Below are 13,253 nucleotides of genomic sequence, written 5' to 3'. Positions count from 1 at the left end.
GCCTGAATCGGACTGGTACCTTGCCGGTGGACTTGACTCCTTTCCAGACGCAGAAGTAAACCAGAACCCAGACGGCCATCAGACACAGCATCAGCTCCCAGTTGATCCGACCCGGTTGGTCCAGTCCAGACGAGATGTTCAGCACTTTGTTCCTGCGCAGGCACAGAACGGGTCAGAAAGACGACCCCGACCCGACCCGACCCGACCCGGTACTCACTCCCAGAACTCGATGATGGGCGAGCGGGCGTCGGCCAGGTCGGCGCATGTCAGGTTGGCTCCGCCCACGGTGACGTTGGCCAGGCTGGCGTTGCTGCAGTGCAGGTGGTGGAAGGTCTCCAGGCAGTTGGGCGTGTTCCATTCGTTGTCACAGGTGGACCAGGGGAGGGCGGAGCTAAAGGACTTGATCAGGTAGTAGAAGCCCCAGGCCAGAACCATGATGTAGTAAGTGTTGCAGAAAAACACGATGACCATGGAGGCGTAGCCCAGACCTGCACAGAACACAAACAAGATCAAAACCTGAAGATAAGTTTCAAACAGAAAACATTTCAAACATTCCTGCGCTGACATGCTCTCTAATCTTAAAACATGAGGTGAGTTACTGGAATCTGTTCCAGATTATTCTCGATATGATTGATCGAACAATGGAGGCTGAAGTCCGCAGCTGGTTCTGCTGTAAACATTATCAACTTTTTATTGGAGACCAGTTTAATGTTTGACCTCATCAAAGGAAACAAAACTTCACAAATTAACTTTGCACACTTGTAAATACCTTGTTGTCATGGTTACAGTAATAAACAGGCAGCTCCTCTTCAGCTTAAACATCTGAGTTATGAACATTTATGTCACTTCCTGGAAGCTTCAGTGGATTTTCATGTTTCTTCAGTTGTTTAGTAAGAAATAAATTCTCCTCTTTCAGATTTACTTCTTTTCTTTTCTTTTATGTTTTTTTCCTTCTGGACAAAAGAAGGAAAAATGACTAATTATTTCCATTGAAAACTTGTCAGTTTTATTAATAAAATCTCAAAATCAAAATTTGAATCTACCAAAAACTATTTTAATTTTTTTCCAATTATTTTTAGACTTTTGTTAGTGTTTAACTTTTTGCCTTTATTTATTTTAATTATTTTTTTAGGAAACAAAGACATAAATTAAAATTCCAGGTTTTGGATATTTTCAAGAGAAAAAAAGTTAAAATTTTTATATTAAATATATATATTTTTAGTTTGAATTAAAAATGCATTAGTTTATGTAGTATGAACGCGTTTTCTCTTTTAGGTCATTTTTATTTCATGTAACAAAAGTCATTGTTCCCATCCAGCGGCCATCTTTGGGGGGTTGCAGCAGTTATTGGGCGACAGGCGCAGGACACCAGGACATGTCCCTCCGTCCACCACATGGACAGACATGGACACAGACAGCTGAGCACAGCGAGGAGTTTTCCTCTCCACTGTAGCTTCCTCGCTCCGTTCCACACAAGGAGCTGCTCGGTCAGCTCCCTCAGATGCAGTAAACTGTTATCAATGTGTGGAGCTGATAACAGGAAGCAGCGCCATGAGAGGATTTATGGTTGTGAGGGCTGAAGGTCTGAGTGAAGGATCCGCGGCTCATGAACCTTCAAACTGCCGACGAAGCGATTCTTCCAGGTTATCAAACCAACATGTCCTCAGATTTTCAGCTGGACTTAATCTGGGACAGATTGTGACGTTATTGATATTGTGTGTTGCAACTGTTTCCGTTTATAATTATCTGAACATTCTTGAAAAACGATCTTTGTTTTCCAGGAGTTTTATCCCAGTTAAAGGTTGAAAAAGGACAAAAACTTTCCTCTAACAGAAATTTACGTTTTTATTCTGTTAAGTTTTTGCTACTCATTTTTTAAACCCAGAAGAAATTTCTCTCAGGTTTGTCACATTTTATGAAAACTAGTTCTATGTTCGGTTTATGCAGTAAGTCAAGCTGAATAGTTAATATTTATTAATCTGTGCACTCTTCTAACATCAGCAGGTAAATAAGTGGATGAAATCATGAATATGAACTATCAGTATGAATCTGCATTTGGAATTTCATTTTCTCCCTCAAAGAATTCAGAATTATTTCAGCAACGGAGTGAGAAGGATGCAAAACGAGTTAAACTAACATTATTCTCATGAGGACCAAATTTACTGTGTGTTAAACTGAACTACTTAAATGTTGCTTTAAAAAGTTAATTAAAAAGCTGTGTTCTGTAGATTCAACTATTTTTAATTTCACTGAATTCAGAACTCGGTTTCTGACAGAAAGTAAATAAAGTCTGGATGTGTTCAGAGGCACGAAAATCATTCAAAGGATTTAATTAACAAGATTAATGTGTTTTATTATCATAGCTAATAATAAAACACAACTACGAATATTCTGCAATCCTGCCAACAGATTAAGTTCTGGACTGGTTCTGGACTGGTTCTGACACAGACATAAGGCTGGGTGTCGTCTGCGTACGTAAATGCTGCATTCAGAATCTGAACCAGAGAACCAGACGGACCGACGCATCAATCAAAGTCCAAGACAAATGAACAAGTTTAAACACGTTGAGCAGCAAATCAGCCAAGGTTCTGGTAAGCCGGACCCAAGGTTCTGGTAAGCCGGACCCAAGGTTCTGGTAAGCCGGACCCACCTTTGAACAGTGGAGCGATGTTCCACACGTTGATGCTGCCGGCCTTCATGAACTGACCGAGGGCGATCTCCAGGAAGAAAATCGGGATTCCTCCCACGAAAACGATCAGCAGATACGGGATCAAGAAGACGCCTGGGGAGACACACACGATGCATTCAGGGACAGTCAGAAACACCAGCCACACTGAGGAGCTGCCTACTCAAAATGAATGAGTAAATGCAGAGAGAACTGGTTTGATTCATCTGGAAAATGTTGTGGTCCATTTGACGCCGAAAGATTCTGGTCCGGACCATCTGCTCTTGGACTCATTTTCAGCCCGGTTCTGGTTCTGTCCACGTTGTGCAGAACCTTTGAAGGTAGAACAACCGGGATCACGGGTTCCACAGCAGCAGGAAATGAAACGATGAGGACGGGCAGAGCGGGAATTGAACCTGCAACCCACCAACTGCAGGGCGACCGGTTCCATTCAGGCCCATTTGTTCAGTTGAAATCATTCGTGGTCCCGTCAGCTCGGGAGTTCCCCAGGGCTCTGACCCAGGAATCTCAGTACTCGGTTTCCCATCTCTCTCTCTCAGCCAAACCGAATTCCTTCCCTCCTTCAACTTCAAGTAAAACTCAAATTCATCCCACTGGTTCGCCAACAGAACCCCGTCCACCCCCAGAACCCCTCCGTAACTCTCAGACCTCCTTCACTGCTACACCTGGCCGTACCTTATTAGAACCGGACCAGAACCAGAACCAGACAGTGGGACTGTTTCAGCAGACGGACGCAGCGGCTTTCAGCTCTCTTGACAACCGGAAAAGTTGTGCATATGGATGGGTGGATTTTCTGAAAGTTTGCTGGAACTTTGACAGCTTAATATGAATTTATTACTCAGTTATTTTTAAATTATTTTCTTCTATATAGTTGACCATTAATTATTCATTTGTCAATTTCCATGGCGGCGCACAAGGACACAATGGTTTTCAACTTTCTTAACACCTGGACAAGTTGAACGTGATTACCGAGCAGTTTTTATGGAGATGGGACATTGATGTCCTGTTGATGTGATGAGTGACTTCCAGCGGAGGTGACGTCGGGACCACCAGGATCTACGTGGATTATGGTCGGACTCGGAGAGAATCGTCGGTGTTTTGTACATTGACGACGTTAATAGAAACGAGGAGGGGAGTTCTGGAGGAACTCGTGGACCTCCCCTCCCAAACCTTCTCCTCCTCGGATCCACCATCAACAGGCTGAATGAAGAGTAGCTCCTTGAAATCTCCAGCTCCCAATATTCTAGCCTTTAAGATTGCCATCATCGTCCTGCCTACCAGAGACATTTTCCCCAGATTACACCAATCTTATATGTTTTGACTGTTTATAAATGCCATAAGAACAGCTGTACTACTAATTTCGTCGTACAGTTTATTCATTCCCTGAATCTCGTGTTAAAAGGACGGCGGAATAAAACAGGCAGTTAAATTCTTGATAAAAACTGTTTAAAGCATTGTGTGTGAAAGGGAGTTTTATTACCGCTCGGTGATATAACTTCATACAAATTCAATGTTTTTTTATTGTTGATTAAATGTTGCATGACTCTGTTTTTGCGTTCGGTGATGTAAAGCCTTGCTGCTGAAATGTGCTATACAAACAAAATATGATTTGATTTGTACAATGACAATAAATCAAATCTGATGGAAGTCATCACTTGTGGTTATTCCTGAGGGTAAAAGGCCAACCCGGTACCGGTAAAATAAAAGGATCCATTAAGGGTTCTGGTGAAGCTTCACCTAACATGACCGCCACGTGTTGGAGTCACATCTCAAACCAGAAGCAGAACCGCGGCTGCAGTTAGCGCGCTAATCTGCAGAGCTGCAGTTAGAGAGCTAAACTGCCTAATCTGGATCAGTCAGTGGGCTAAATACTGACAGGCTGAGCTTCATCACCACCAACATCATCCTCATCATCAGAGGTTCTGGTTCCTCCTCACAGAACCTGGACATCCAGACACGGAGCTCCACCTCCTCAGCAACATGGACGCCAAAATGTTTCAGTCATGTTTCCCCCCATGAACAGCTGAAGACTCAGGCTGTTCCCTTCTGATGGTCCGGTCGACCCGGTTCAACTGGAACCAGAACTTCATCTCCTCCACCTCCAGCTGCTGTGGTTCTCTGAGTCAAACCAACTTGTTCCCCTCCTGGCCTGTGGGGGCGCTGCACCAAGAAGCACTGAAGGAAAGGACATGAAAACCTCTGAAGACACTGAGAGCAACTTCCTACTTCACCAGATGGAGACCAGGAGCCATTTATGCTGCTAACGCTAGGCTAACATGTTAGCTTTGGTTGTATTTACCCAGAGTGCCCTGTGCTGTGCTATAGTTCACTTCCTGCTTTTGGGGTGGTCTCTAGTCCTAAATAAGTGATTTTAATTCTTATAGGTTTACGGTTATTCGGAGGCCTTCAGAGGCAGAAGACACTTCTTCTGCTTCTCATAGAACTACCAAGTGCCCCCTGCTGGCCTGGGGGCTCCAAGCAATGCTCCACAGTGAGCTTCCTCTGTGGATCAACAATCCTGACAAGATGCCCAGTGTGAGTCATTCCCATTGGGCTGACAGAACAGAATAATCCCATTTCTAAACATAACTGGCCTCTTATATATTTATAATTAATGTCTGAATGCTGTGAGCCTTCAGTCTTTGTTAGTGGCTCAATCTTGGCTAATGAAGCTGCTTCTGGCAGCATTGTCAGTCACCTTTAAAAATTAATTTTCTGAAACTTCTAAGACCTTCATACCAGAGTGCAGATTTATTACCATATAGAGTTTAAATAATTGTTTCTGCTACATGTTTTCCAATCTGAGTCAATGTTTTGTTTTGGTTATAATCAGAGCAGATAACCCGGTTCTGGTTCTGATGAGTGTAAATGTTGGCCGCTGTATAATTGGGTAGAAACTGTAGACACTAGTAGAGACGTGAGGATGGTGACGGTAATGGACAGTGAGACGGTAGTGAGGTGTGCGGTGGAACTTCTCTCTTCAATAGTTGATGAAAAAATTATGGAAAACTGATAATGCATCAAATTGTGTCTCTTAGCAGTCTTGATGTCTGCAGTTACATTTAACTCTTCATGGTTCACTGAAACAAATTCCCCTCAAACCTTTAGTCCATCAACATACAGCCCCGGTGTCTGTTGATGCATATTCAACACAAACCAAGCATGCCATGTCCTATTAAAACTTCCGTACGTTATTTACATACTAAATACCTACATATATTGGATATGGTCAAATGACTAGTGAAAGTAGGAACATGGAGTCAGAGCGGCGCTGTCGTTAGCTCTCCTCGCTCTGCTCTGCTGCCAACTGACCCAGGATCAGTCAGAGTGTCTCCTTACATCAGAAGCTATAAATAAAAGTCCACACATCCATGAGTCACATGTACAACTGCACCGTACACTGATCGGAGTGGTTCATTCACAGATATCCCAGGACTAAACTGTAACCTTCCCCTTTCAGAGACACGGCCAATGGAAGCTTCTGCTCTGCAGGTTTTATTTTGAAAGTTTCTCTGCAGATTGTCTGAACCATCTGGTTCATGCCAAAGGTTCTAACAAGCTTGTTCTGGACCGGCTTGTTAGAACCGAGCAACATGTTTCTGTTGCGTCATCTCCTTGGGGTCAGGAGTTCTTACTCTTTCTCCCCAGTTGGCATGGAGCCATTGCTCTGGCAACTTCAAACCCGCTCGGTGAGAACCAAACAATTTCTGCTGTTTCTAGATCATAATCAGAACTGGATAAACCACCAGTCTGAGCTCTAACTGGGTTTAATGACTCCAGTCATCAACAGTTGTGGTTTCCAGAAACCATTTCAGAGTTTTCCAGGTTTGATCATTTGGAACGCCAGTATTCCAGATTTCCATTAGAAAAGGACCAATCAAACTTTCTGAGGTTTTTAGGATTGCAGCGAGTCTGGCATACAGGCAGAGAGACTCAGGCGTACTGAGCAGATAGCTAACATGTCATAGTCGCGTGTCTGATTTCCTACATCTCACATGACAGATTCCTTCATTTCCCATAATTCCACTCAGCTCAGTCCTCAGTAACCCCAGTCCTGAGCGATTTCCTCCCAAATATTTTCATATATTCCGATTGATGTATCAAATACATTTCTTTAATTTCTAATCTCTTCTGTCAGATATTATTCAAAATTTGACTCCATTTCATCCACAAGATGGCGCCAAGTCAACCTCTTGGCCTCGGTGTCGCATCCTAAACGGTTCCATGTGGAGAGTGTTTCTAGTCCAGAGGTTTACAGAGCGACACCGAGTTCAAGGTGGTAAAAGAATGGGGCCTCATCGCCCGAGCATGGGGGAGCGGGTCTGATGGGAGTCGGTGGGACTGTTACCAGGTCACCATGGTAACGGACCTTTGGTCGGGACAACGAGCGGTTCGTTTTCTGAGGGAGTCAGCATGTGGAGCAGAGATTAACAGGAGTGGCCTGTAATCTTTTAATCCTGTTGACAGGCTTCACCTCTCCTCCGCCCTCATCCCGCCTTCACCGTCCCCCACCGTCTCCACTGGAGACAGTTCAGAGGTCATCTTTGGCTGCAGCAGCCTTCACACATACAGGAGAGTGGACTTGTGGACTTGGACATCCTCTACTGTTCGTTTGATCTCCAGGTCTTCAGCTGACTGGTCCTCACAAAGATAGCAGCTTTGCTACAAACACATCAATCTGAAGGTTGGGTTCTCTTCTTCATCACCAGCCGTCACTGTGTGTGTGTGTGTGTGTCCTTCACAGGGTGACTGTAGCACACACACACACACACTGCAGGAAAATAAATCAAAGTGGCTCAGATTTATTAGAGGACAAATACAAAAAGGACAAACTATCTGATGGATGATGTGGGACGATAAAAACTGAACTGATGTAGGAAGAAGAGGAAGAGGAGGAAGAGGACAGGACCAGGATGTGTGATGAGGGGACCATCGGTTCTGACCAGGACATTTATTTGGACGCTGTGAGACATTTCAGTTTGGACCAGAGACAGACGATCCGGCTAGCAAACACCTTCAGCTTCGGCCAATCAGGCGACAGTCATTTGACCTTTACAGGAAGTCTGACTGCACTGTGAGAACCGGACCTTTTCACTGTCCGGATCCTACGGGCCGGTGCTGAGAACAGGACCTTTTCACAGGAGGAGACGTGATGAAGACTCCTCCTCCTCCTCCTCCTCCTCCTCACCAAGGAGCCAATCAGCAGGAGGCCTGCAGCTCCTGACGACAGAAACATGGTCCTGAACTGGTTCTGACCCGGTTCTGTCCACATTATGTAAAAAGATGGATGCTGCAGCCTCAGGTCTGAAAAACGAGGCCGGCGCCTTCAAGCCGCATTCTGGCTGAGCAGCAGCAGGGGGCGACGGCGCTCCAGAGACCCGCATCAGCAGTTATGTGTCTCCATAGAGATAATCTATAGATAGAAACATAGATCTATGTTTAGACACATAGATCTATGCAGACTGACATCAGTCGGTCTCATGACTTCCAGGTCTCGCCTTCATCATCACCACCACCACCATCATCATCATCATCAACAGATTTGTTTCATCATCATATTTCAGTTTCTCAATATGAATTTTTCAATTTCTCCTGGATTGATTGATCAATTGACTGATTGATCGATTGTCTAGTGATTCTGTCAGACGCTTTGGGAGCTGCCTGATAACTGCCGCCCCCTGGTGGCCACTGATGTGCCAGATCCAGCCAGTCAGGTGACCTTCTTGTTTCATAATTTAGCCAAACTTTATGTTTTCAGTTATAGCTGCAGAGTTTACATTTCAATCAATCAATCAATCAATCAATCAATCAATCAATCAATGAACAAGGCAGGTCTAAGTGCTTTACGTCATAAAAGCATCATAGAAACACAAAGTGGACAAATAAAAGTTTTTGTGGATTCAATGAATTTTGGACCAAATGGAGCCGCAAATAATTTTCTAGGTTTTAAAATATTTGTTTTCATTTACGTTGGTAGAAAGTATCCCAGGTGACTTCCTTCTGGAGAATTATTGATTAATCTGATGATGATTTAATTATTAATGTCTGAAGGAGACAGGAAGGACCGAGGCGAGGTCACATGACCTGCTGGGAACCAACTTCATCAGAGGGGTCATAGAGACAATCAGGGCTATTATTTCACACACACACACACACACACACACACACACACACACACACACACACACACACACACACCATGCTTGTGTGTAAATACAGCCTGAACCTGCTGCTGTCACTCAGATCGATACCGCCCAGCGCCGTCTAACATGATCAGAACATCGAAGCCCCGCCCAGTTATAAGCCCCGCCCAGTTATAAGCCCCGCCCGTCATCAGGCCACTGCCTCTCTGCCCGGCCAGAGTCTCAGTTGGGAACAAAACCTGATTCTGTTTTCATGCTGCAGGTTCTGTTGGACCAGCACCTGGATGACTGACCCGGTCCAGTCGGAAACATTCTGGTTTCTTTGAGCAATGGTGTGTGTGACCTACAGAGGGGGCGGGGTCTGCAGCTTTAGCCCCGCCCCCGGCGTGCTGAGCCTCACCTCCTCCGTTCTTGTAGCACAGGTAGGGGAACCGCCACACGTTTCCGAGTCCGACAGCGAATCCCACGCAGGACATGATGAAGTCCATCTGCCGGGTCCAAGTCTCACGCTCCTGGTACCCCGGACCCGTCCCGATGGCACCGCCCCCTCTTTTATCCTGACCGGTACCGCCGGCCACGCCTCCGCCGGCGAGGGACCCGTTGGCGGTGGCGAAGCCGCTGGACAGGAGGAGCGGGTTCCTCTTGGTCTCCTCCACCAGAACCACAGAGCAGGACGAGGCGGGCCGGGCCGGTTTCTCCATCTTAGACAGAACTCGGTCAGAACTTAACTAACCAGTCAGGAACCAGTACAGGTTCTAAGGTCCAGTCTGTCAGAACCTCAACCACTTAGATTCTGTAACAGAATATCAGTCAGAACCCGATCAGAACCACTCAGCACCAGCTGCAAAACCCGATCAGACCCAATCACAACCACTCAGAATCCAATCAGAACCCAATCAGAACCACTCAGAACCCAATCAGAACCCAATCAGAACCACTCAGAACCCAATCAGAACCACTCAGAACCCAATCAGAACCAGCAGCAAAACCCAATCAGACCCAATCAGAACCCGGTCAGAACCAGTCCGGTTGTCTTTTTTTCACTCTGCAGCTCTTTAGCTTTAGAACCGAGACCGAATCGATCAGTTTCCCTCTGATGCCGGGTCAGAACCAGTAACACCCCAGTAATCCCAGTCCAGCTCCAGGTCAGAGTCCCACCAACCAGTCAGAACCAGAGCCGGTCCAGTTCGGTCTGCTCCGGACCCTCTCCTCTCTTTTAATTTAGGACTTCAGTTTATTTACTTAAATTTAAAAATGGTCAAAAATTCGAAATGTTTTACAAATAATTTAGATTTTTCTTTCTGTCAAATAAAAATAAAAATGTTGAACTGAAGAGAAAAACGAACCGAACCGCAGCCGAACCGCGACCTTCAAAAACAATCCACGAAGCACTTGAATGTGAGTCTGAAGAATCGCATGGGACCTGCGAGTCACGGAGGAGACGGCGGCCTGCTGCGGGACGGGGAGGACGGCCGAACCGAACTTATGGTTCCGTTAGGTCAAACCGAGCCGGGTCAGGAGCGGCGCGAACCCCGCAGCTCCATCCGGACTGAGGCGGCACTGAGGCGGGCACTGAGCGCGGTCCCGGTCCAAGGTTCGGCGGCTCGGTCTGTCTGCCGGACTGTGCGGCGGTTGCGGCTTTAAAGCGGAGGAGGCTGACTGCCGTGACGTCACACCGAGAACACGCCCACGTCTGGCGTCACTTGGATCCCTGCACACAGGTCAGCTTCAATGGATTCCTGACAAACCAAGAGGTTCTGTTGGGTCAGAACCAGAACTCCAGCTAAACCAGATCAAGACCGTTTGGGTCAGAACCGGTTCTGAGATTCTCCGTCTGAGAGCAGAATATCAGGTCCACCAGAACCAGAACCACATTTAATATTCTGGGTCTCAGATGAGAAAATCATATTTTAATGTTTATAATAAATGACTCATATTAATTTAATGTTTTACTTTGAATTATGATTAAAAATAAACATGAAAACAGATTAAAAGATTCACTATTATCACCTCATTAATTACTGTCATATTTATTATTTTTGTTTTATTAATACTGATCGTTTCCAACTCTTAGATTATTGATTTAATGTTTGATCTTTAAATAATCTCTTCCTTTATTTCTATAAATCCTCAGAGTATTATTTTATCTATTTCTATTCCAGATCGCCGCAGCCATGATCATAGGACCAAACTGGGAACCATTCTGGAGGAGGGAACCATTCTGGGAACCATTCTGGAGGAGGGAACCAGACCCCAGCAGGTTCTGATTCTGTTGGATCTGTTTAGGAAACATGAAAGTTACCTCCTGACTAGAAAGCGTCAGGTTGTTGTTTTCCCAAAACATGGAGTCCAAGATTGTGTTTAGAGGAAAAACAGAAGGTGGTTTGGGTTTCCTTTCTGGAAAATCAGAGGAACAATTTGGACAAGAAGAGCCGAAAACATGAAGACAGAAGAGAAGAGCAAAATAATCGGCCAACGGAGACACACTCTGAGACACATAGAGACACAAAGAGACACGATGAGACACGATACAGGCCCGGCAACATGGGTGGGCATTGGGCGGCATTGTCCACCCACAGTCAGCCGTGCCCACTGGACTGGAAGCTGTTTGTTGTTTTTACCTCAGAATGGCCAACTCTCTGTTATTCCTATATCGGTTTGATACAGTAGGGGCTTCCGCACTTCCCATATCTGTGCCTTCTGTCACTTTTTTCAGCCATTAAAACTGTTTAATCCATTGTTAACATGTCGTAACCTGTTTTTCCGAGCCGCCTTTAAACGCATCATGAACGCTAAGACGCTAGCTGGGTTTACACCTGTGCGGCAGCGAAGGAGACCTGCTGCTGCTGGGTGGAGCTGCTCAGGTGTGGTAGTATCATGGCAGCAAAACGCAAAGAACTTTGCACAGTTTTTCCCCCAAACTAACCGACTGAGTTGAGTAAAGCTGCTGGAAGCAGGTAATGTTAGCTAAAAGGCGACTAGCCAATGTTAGCTAAAGGGCGACTAGCCAATGTTAGCTAAAAGGTGACTAGCCAATGTTAGCTAAAAGGCGACTAGACAATGTTAGCTAAAAGGTGACTAGCCAATGTTAGCTATCAGGTGACTAGATAATGTTAGCTAAAAGGCGACTAGCTAACACCAATACAGCACCGTAAGCTTGTTAACTAGCGGCCTGTAGGCTACTAGTTAACAAGTAGTTAACTAGTAGCCTGAATCAGCTACGTAGATTCATTTTGTCCCCCCAAAATAAGTCGACGCCTCCATGTTCTGACCCAAGGGACTCGCTGGTCCGGTTCCGGTCCGGTTCACTATATTCTGAACAGAACGCCACAGAACAGCTGATGGATGCAGAATAACTAGCTGTTAGTGATGGGTCCGGCAACATGCATCAAGCCCAAAGACCAAAACCCGTTTCGGTGCGCGTGTTGGTTTCAGCAAGTCACGTGACCGATACAGGAACTGTTTCGAAAGGACATTAAAGCGCCAAACTGTGTTTATAAGGAAGCGAATCTGTCAAAAGCATTTGTCAAACGAATTATTGATCTTTTACAGTATCAACTATGGAGCAGCCTCAAAGGAAAGGTTTCCTCAGTGTGGGAACATTTTGATCTTATATTGGAAAATAAATTTGTTTTCATTCTGTTTTCATCCGGTTCTTGTCAGTTTCTACTTGATCTATATGAATCCAAATTCATCTGAAATTGACTCTTAGTTTACTTTCATATCATGTTCTGCAGGTTAAATGTCGCATATGTTTGACTAAACCGTCTTATTTAAATAAATCCACCTCCTCAATGCTGAAGCATCATGAGACATGAGAATGAAGTCCCAGATAAACTCAGATGCAGCCATTCTACAAATTACTCAGGTGCTTTTTATAAATTATTTCATATACAGCGATCCCTCACTGTAACGCGGTTCACCTTTCACGGTTTCGCTGCTTCGCAGATTTTTTTGTTAAGTTTTTTCCACAGTGTTCTGCGTCCTGATTGACCGAATGATTTGTAAAAACAGTCTCCGCGCTTCTTCTCTATCTGAGTGCCAATAACGTTACGGTGTTTAATACAGATTGGAAACTGAAACTTTGAATGCCAGCTGGAAAAAATCTGAGGCCAGAGGCAGCAGAACCGGACCGGAGGCTCAGATCCGTCGCTCTGCTGCAGATCCAGCTGTGAATCTCTGGGGCAGCTTGGAGGAGACGCTTTACTGACACTCCGGATCACATTAAGGCCCGATGGATGAACATCCGCTGACCTGAAAGCAGGTTTTGTTCTTTGGTTTCAATGTAGAGTATTTATTTATGCTGTGTAATAACTGTAAAAAATAAAGGTAACTACTTCACGGATTTGAGCTATGCAGTGTGGGTCCTTAGGCAAGACCCTTGGAGCTATATAGCCTACCTCATACCATGAGAGACATTGATA

General features: G+C 45.1%; 1 protein-coding gene across 2 annotated transcripts in view; it reads right to left on the bottom strand.

The window, feature by feature from the left end:
• Positions 1-10,478, bottom strand: part of slc6a8 (solute carrier family 6 member 8) — a 22,219-nt gene extending 11,741 nt beyond the window's left edge. Inside the window, exons 1-4 of one of the 2 annotated variants that reach the window (XM_016665986.1) lie at positions 9,230-10,478; positions 2,651-2,782; positions 218-488; positions 20-152 (exon numbers count right to left, since the gene is read on the bottom strand). In XM_016665986.1, the coding sequence (XP_016521472.1) occupies positions 20-152; positions 218-488; positions 2,651-2,782; positions 9,230-9,530 (837 nt within the window). In that variant the 5' untranslated portion in view covers positions 9,531-10,478. The remainder of the gene's footprint in view (positions 1-19; positions 153-217; positions 489-2,650; positions 2,783-9,229) is intronic. The other variant, XM_007541938.2, reaches the window with a different exon arrangement.
• Between the last annotated feature and the right edge of the window lie 2,775 nt (positions 10,479-13,253).

Source organism: Poecilia formosa, unplaced genomic scaffold (assembly GCF_000485575.1).
Source record: "Poecilia formosa unplaced genomic scaffold, Poecilia_formosa-5.1.2 Scaffold643, whole genome shotgun sequence".
NCBI classification, from domain to species: domain Eukaryota; kingdom Metazoa; phylum Chordata; class Actinopteri; order Cyprinodontiformes; family Poeciliidae; genus Poecilia; species Poecilia formosa.
The sequence above is the reverse complement of the archived record's forward strand: the minus strand, read 5'-3'. Positions and strand labels throughout refer to the sequence as shown.